Consider the following 6,356-nt stretch of genomic DNA (forward strand, 5'->3'; position numbering starts at 1 on the left):
CTTGAGCAAACATTTTAAGACAGCTCTTACAAGAGACAAAAGAGCATCTGGTGGCCTAGACTTCACCAACACTCTCAATAATTTCTCTGACCATTTACTCACTTTCTTCTGTGCAATTTAAACAGCTAAAGGGTTCTGCATGACTCCCAAATTCCTTTATTAACAGAAGCTCCAAATTAAAATATCCCCTTTTGTAGTCTATATTTTTGTATCTCGTTCACAAATAAACATCAGTTGTGTCCACATGGAATTACTTAACACTGGCACATTTAAGTGATCAGGAAACCCAACTCCTGGGACCAGTTCAAAAGAACTCTCACTCTCCCCACCTGCAAGCAATACTGTCCAGAACAAGGGTTCCCAAACTGTGGTCTGGGGACCACTTCATTCAGTTGGTCCACAGCATGTCTCTTAAAAAAAAAAATCTAGAAGATTCTTTACAGCAAAGTCCCATATTTCTCTGTTCAGTAGCAAGTCCCACTGACATCAGCTGAGTTTACTTCCAAGTAAATGAACATAGGATTGCAGCCACACTCAAGTACTTGCTTAAGGCTGCAATCCTAACCCAGTTCAACAGGACTTGCTTCTGAGTAGATATGATTAGGATTGCACTGCAAGATATCAATGTCAAACATGGAACAGTTGGGTAAAAAAACGGATTCATAGATCAGTCTATCACAATTGATTGTGTGGTACCTTTGAAGATTCCTCTCAGGAGGGCACCAATCTCCTTTCCCTTCAAAGCCTGCTTTGTGATTAAGCCTTTCAACTGCAGCAAGAAGGAGGGAGGAAGCACAAGATTCATTTATCATCACTTTAAGCTTCTACATCCAAGGATAATAGATACACTGTGTGTAACCAGGTACTAATTTCCATACAATCATCACTAAGGCACATAAATTTACCGTCCTCTTAATACGGCCTTGCAGATACATCCAAAATATTTACTAGCAGACACATACTTACATTAATCATTTGTGGCTGCCTAACCCTAAACTTTTTTCAGTTCTCCATGCCTGGTCACCTGGAAGCAACCTCCACTCATCATAGATGACTAGATGAACGGCCTGTTACTAGATAGCCTGACATGCAGTTAAAATACACCATGTTCATGAAAAGGGAGAACCACAGAGGAATGAATGCACCCAAAAATATTTTTGTGAATTATATACAGTACTACAGTAACACTTGAAGGCCATGAAAAACTGGAAGTGGCAATCCACTTGCCTATGATTTCTAAGAGGAGCAAAAGTCTGGTAGGGGGAAAAAAAGAAAGGCATTGGATATACTTGTCATTAGCAGTTAGTAAAAGGCAGGAGACTTGGCAACCTTAACTTGGCAATGATAAAAAATGTAAGCAAAACAACATTATCTAGCTGTCATAAAACTGTACAGGAGGTAACATTACAGGAGGAGGGAGACGTATAAAAACATACAAATTGCATGAGATTCTGTTTTGGTTCCAGATACTGTATAGTGCAAAATGCAAAAGTTGCAGACCCTTGGCATACGGCAGATGCATAGCTGCCCACTGACAGAGTCACCACAATTTTTACCATTTTCCCGAATGCACGGGACTTCCCACAGCTATGAGTTAATAGAAGGAAACGGAAATACAACAGAAATAAATACAAATATCTAGCGACTTGCAACTCGTGCAATTAGCAAACTATGAATAAAGGTCCATTAATGTACTATATATGGATGCCTCACAATTTGGACACAAAAATACTGATCATGGAAGCCATGATGGTGAAACAAATACACTGAAGAGAATGAGCAATATCCAAATGAAGGGATAGGAGTGGTTCTCCATGTGTTTTGGGTTGATGGGAGTTGCGAATTCAGCTACATACACAGGACCACAGGTTCTCTTTACCTCTTTACAATCAGTCCCAAACAAGGGCCCTATCAGTGGATTCCCCCCCCCCCAACTGAAATACTGTGGGAATCACAACAGCTCACCTCATTTTCTTTCAGGCTTTGCAGGCATGCCTGAAGTTGCTCAGCTTTTTCATCTGCCGCTAAGGTCAGGATTTTCTGGTCCATTGTTAATAGAGCTGGCGAAACAAAAACAAAAAAAACTTGTGATCTGTAAAATTAGCAAAAAGAGCTTTAACCTACAGAAACAAACAGAGGAAACTCAGATTGTATCTAAGGCCTTGAAAGATAAATTGATGCAAACAGCAGCCTCAAACTGTAAAGCTTTTTGTGGACTGCACCACAAGCGGGGATGTGTTTGAATCCAATTAAGAAAAACGCATTATATATGTTGGGATGGGGTGGAACTTAAGTTTGGATGATTCCTTAATGACACGCTGGGGTTGACTTTGTATTTTTGTACGACTGCAGCGAGTGGGAAAGTATTCAAACGTACAGCCACTTGCCACAACTTTGCTGCAGCCGCTGGGTTTCTTTTCACATCTTCTACCAAGCTTCCCTATCTGGGGTGACACAGGTGTATCCATGATGGTGCAGCCAACTAGGAAGACTCTGGTTTCAACACACACACACACACACACACACACACCACATTCATAAAGCTCAATAGGCCAATCTCAACCCTCAGCCAAACCTACCTCACAGGCTTGTTACGCTGACAAAACTGGAAATACAGGGAGTGGGAATCATTTATGCCACTTTGAGCTCCCTGTAGGGGGAAAAAATTGGTACAGAAATCGTTATAAACAAAAGAGGCACTCTCCACATGCTCAGAGACACCGTTTCACCTTCCCCTTTTTTTTCTAACCTGGCTCAAAGGAAGCCCCCCGCCCCAAATACTTGTCATTTTTTTAATTTTATTTTTTTATTTTTATTTTTTGGCTAATGACCAACAATCACCGCTCAGCCTCGTGACCCACCTTCGGCCACGACCCCGGCCACGTGACCCTCTCACGTCCGCGCCCCCTCCCGCTGCCGACCCCCTTCCCCTGTTTTGCCTCAGGCGCGGCTTCCCGGCCTCACCTTCCTTCAAAACTTCCCCGAGCGCCGAATTTCCCGCCTGGAACTTCGTCGGCGTTGCCACGGCAACGGAGTCCCGCCCCTCTCCGAACAGCTTCCGTTTCCCTAGGCAACCCATGCGCCGCCTCCGCTTCGCCGTTGTCCCCCCCCCCCCCCCGCGCGCGCTGCAAGCTAAGTCCCCGGATGGTGCTGTGGCGCAGCGCGTAAGGTGGCCGGCGCGGTAATCGGAAGGTCGCCCGTTCGAGGCTTACCGCCTGCCGATTTAGGAAAAAGGCGGGGACAGGGACAGAAACCAGATAAAAAGGACGCTCACTAAATAGACTCTCCGATGAAGAACGGTTGCAGTGCTTGGGGCTTCTTGCTTTTAGCAAGTTCTTGGTACTTTTTATACAATTATGCATGGATAGAGAAGAGTGTTTCTCCCTCTGAACACAAGAAATCATCCCGTGAAGCTGAATGCTGGAAGAAACAGGACAGATAAAAGAAATTACAATGGTACCTTGGTTCTCAAACTTAATACGTTCTGGAAGTCTGTTCCAAAACCAAAGTGTTCCAAAACCAAGGTGTGTTTTCCCATGGAAAGTAATGCAAAATAAATTAATCCATTCCAGACTTTTAAAAATAACCCCTCAAACAGCAATATAACATGAATTTTACTATCTAATGAGACCATTGATCCATAAAATGAAAGCAATAAACAATCTACTGCAGTCACACAATCAATCAATCAATCAGTAGCTGAACTGGGTTCCACACAGTCACAAAAACAAAAAAGCCGCAAAAACAGAAACGCAAAATAAATAGCAAAAACAGACAGACCTCAGCGTAACACTCAAAACAGAAGTGTGGCACTCAAAATGTAAGTGTGGCATTCAAAACCGAGTACGTTCAGCTTATGAAAAACGTTCGCAAACCGGAATACTTGCTTCCGGGTTTGCAGTGTTTGGGTTCCAACTTGTTTGAATACCAAGGCGTTTGAGAACCAAGGTACCACTATCCTTCTTAGCACTGCACATAATTAAATTATGGAACTCACTCCCACTGGATACAGGCAGGGATGGTCACTGACGTGGATGGCTTTATAAGGGGACTGGACTAGACTGGGCTATGGGTGTCATCCAGTAGGTTCTGCTGATGGCAGTGAAGGATACAGTGTTGTATTCAGCCGCACAGAATAGGCCCACTTAAATGAATGGACCCAATGCCTGTTTATCTTAGTGGATCTGCTTTGAGTATTGTTGTTGTTTAGTCGTTTAGTCGTGTCCGACTCTTCGTGACCCCATGGACCAGAGCATGCCAGGCACTCCTGTCTTTCACTGCCTCCCGCAGTTTGGACAGACTCATGTTTGTAGCTTCGAGAACACTGTCCAACCATCTCGTCCTCTGTCGTCCCTTCTCCTTGTGCCCTCCATCTTTCCCAACATCAGGGTCTTTTCCAGGGAATCTTCTCTTCTCATGAGGTGGCCAAAGTATTGGAGCCTCAGCTTCAGGATCTGTCCTTCCAGTGAGCACTCAGGGCTGATTTCCTTAAGAATGGACAGGTTTGACCTTCTTGCAGTCCATAGGACTCTCAAGAGTCTCCTCCAGCACCATAATTCAAAAGCATCCATTCTTCGGCGATCAGCCTTCTTTATGGTCCAGCTCTCACTTCCATACATCAATACAGGGAAAACCATGGCTTTAACTATACGGACCTTTGTTGGCAAGGTGATATCTCTGCTTTTTAAGATGCTGTCTAGGTTTGCCATCGCCTTTCTCCCAAGGAGCAGGCGTCTTTTAATTTCGTGACTGCTGTCACCATCTGCTGTGATCATGGAGCCCAAGAAAGTAAAATCTCTCACTGCCTCCATTTCCCCCCCTTCTATTTGCCAGGAGGTGATGGGCCCAGTGGCCATGATCTTCGTTTTTTTGATGTTGAGCTTCAGACCATATTTTGCGCTCTCCTCTTTCACCCTCATACCCTTTGAGTATACATTAGTTGAAAGCAACCCATAGTCCTTCTGTCATATTCTCTCTTCCACCATCCCAAATGAGGGTCACATCAGCAAGACCTGGGAATCTGCTTCTGCCCTGACCTCATCCAACCTCTCTCTGCAAAACAATCTGATTTATTTTTTTTAACATTTCATTTACATAACATTTGTTCCAATTGCTGTTGTCCCGTGCAGCCTTAACCCTTGAGTGACTTTTCTTCGCTGCCAAGAGCTCGGACAGAAAGCCCATTCACGACCTGCCAGGAAGGATGATAATAATAATAATATCACCATCGTGAAACCAAATCAGAGTGAGGGTAACACTTCTTGCAGGTTGGCCTTTTCCTGGATTTCTTTCTTGCCTCACGCGTGGCTTGGATCATTTTGTACAAAACCCCTAAGTACCCAGCAACAAGGGGAAGCCTTTGTTCCATGAGGCGATTTCAACCTATGTTTAAAAGGAAGCAGAGATTAACCTAAGTGGCCTTTCTTGTTGCAAACACACCGGCTTATTTCTGAAGCTTTCCACAAAAGCCTGAACTGTTCAGAGATGGGAGCTAACACAAGAGAACAGAAGCCATCAGTGGCACAATTAGGTAATTTTAGACTAAGGGGCAATGTTTCACTTTTTGCTACTGTACCCATCTGGGTTATATTAGGGGGGTGGGTGCCCAAATGTGGATTATATACTGTACTTGCAACAGCACTGGAAGCCAGTAACCAGTTTGCTTCATTCTCCTATATCCAATCCATCGTATCTTCACGTGCTAAAAGAGTTTGCACCAATTTATTTTAGAAAAAACAAAACAAAGTACCATTCCAAGTTGGTTGCGTGAAGACTGGTTCAAACATGCAGTTGCTTAACAGTTGCTTTGCGAGCACTGTGTGCTAATATAATTCATACAAGTTTCAAATCTCTAGATGCTAAATCATGATGATTGGGGGGGGGGGCGGGATCTGAGTTGCTTTTGGCTGAACCCCATCCATGCCTTGTTCACACAGCTCCACCAATAAATAGTCCTGTACCTCTTCTCTCCCCCTTTATCCCTGCCTCACAATGGAAACTCATTTTCAGCCACAGTTCTGGCGATAATGGAATTCAAATCCTTAAATCTCAACACATGGGGGGGGGGGGGTGGAAGGTTCGCAGGCTACGAAGGACTTTCTCACAAATTTATTGACAGCGGCGCGAATATTTACAGCTAGGAAGTGGAAGGGGCAAGGTGAATATAAAATGGAAGGATGGTATAAAGAGGTGCGAGATATAGCTGTTAATGATAAATTAACATGTGCTATTAAGGTAAGACGGGACGTGGGTGGTGCTGTGGGTTAAACCACAGAGCCTAGGACTTGCCATTCAGAAGGTCGCTGGTTCGAATCCCCGCGACGGGGTGAGCTCCCGTTGCGTGGTCCCTGCTCCTG

The 6,356-nt window shown here is 44.3% G+C and overlaps 1 protein-coding gene across 4 annotated transcripts in view; it reads right to left on the reverse strand.

Annotated features, from left to right (window-relative positions):
* FANCI (FA complementation group I) overlaps positions 1-3,089 on the reverse strand; it is a 30,261-nt gene extending 27,172 nt beyond the window's left edge. For 3 of the 4 annotated variants that reach the window (XM_028707233.2, XM_028707232.2, XM_028707230.2), the window contains exons 1-4: positions 2,965-3,089; positions 2,580-2,650; positions 1,966-2,060; positions 697-769 (exon numbers count right to left, since the gene is read on the reverse strand). In XM_028707233.2, coding sequence (XP_028563066.2) covers positions 697-769; positions 1,966-2,049 — 157 coding nt within the window. In that variant the 5' untranslated portion in view covers positions 2,050-2,060; positions 2,580-2,650; positions 2,965-3,089. The other variant, XM_028707231.2, reaches the window with a different exon arrangement.
* Between the last annotated feature and the right edge of the window lie 3,267 nt (positions 3,090-6,356).

Source organism: Podarcis muralis, chromosome 14, assembly GCF_964188315.1.
Source record: "Podarcis muralis chromosome 14, rPodMur119.hap1.1, whole genome shotgun sequence".
Lineage (NCBI taxonomy): Eukaryota > Metazoa > Chordata > Lepidosauria > Squamata > Lacertidae > Podarcis > Podarcis muralis.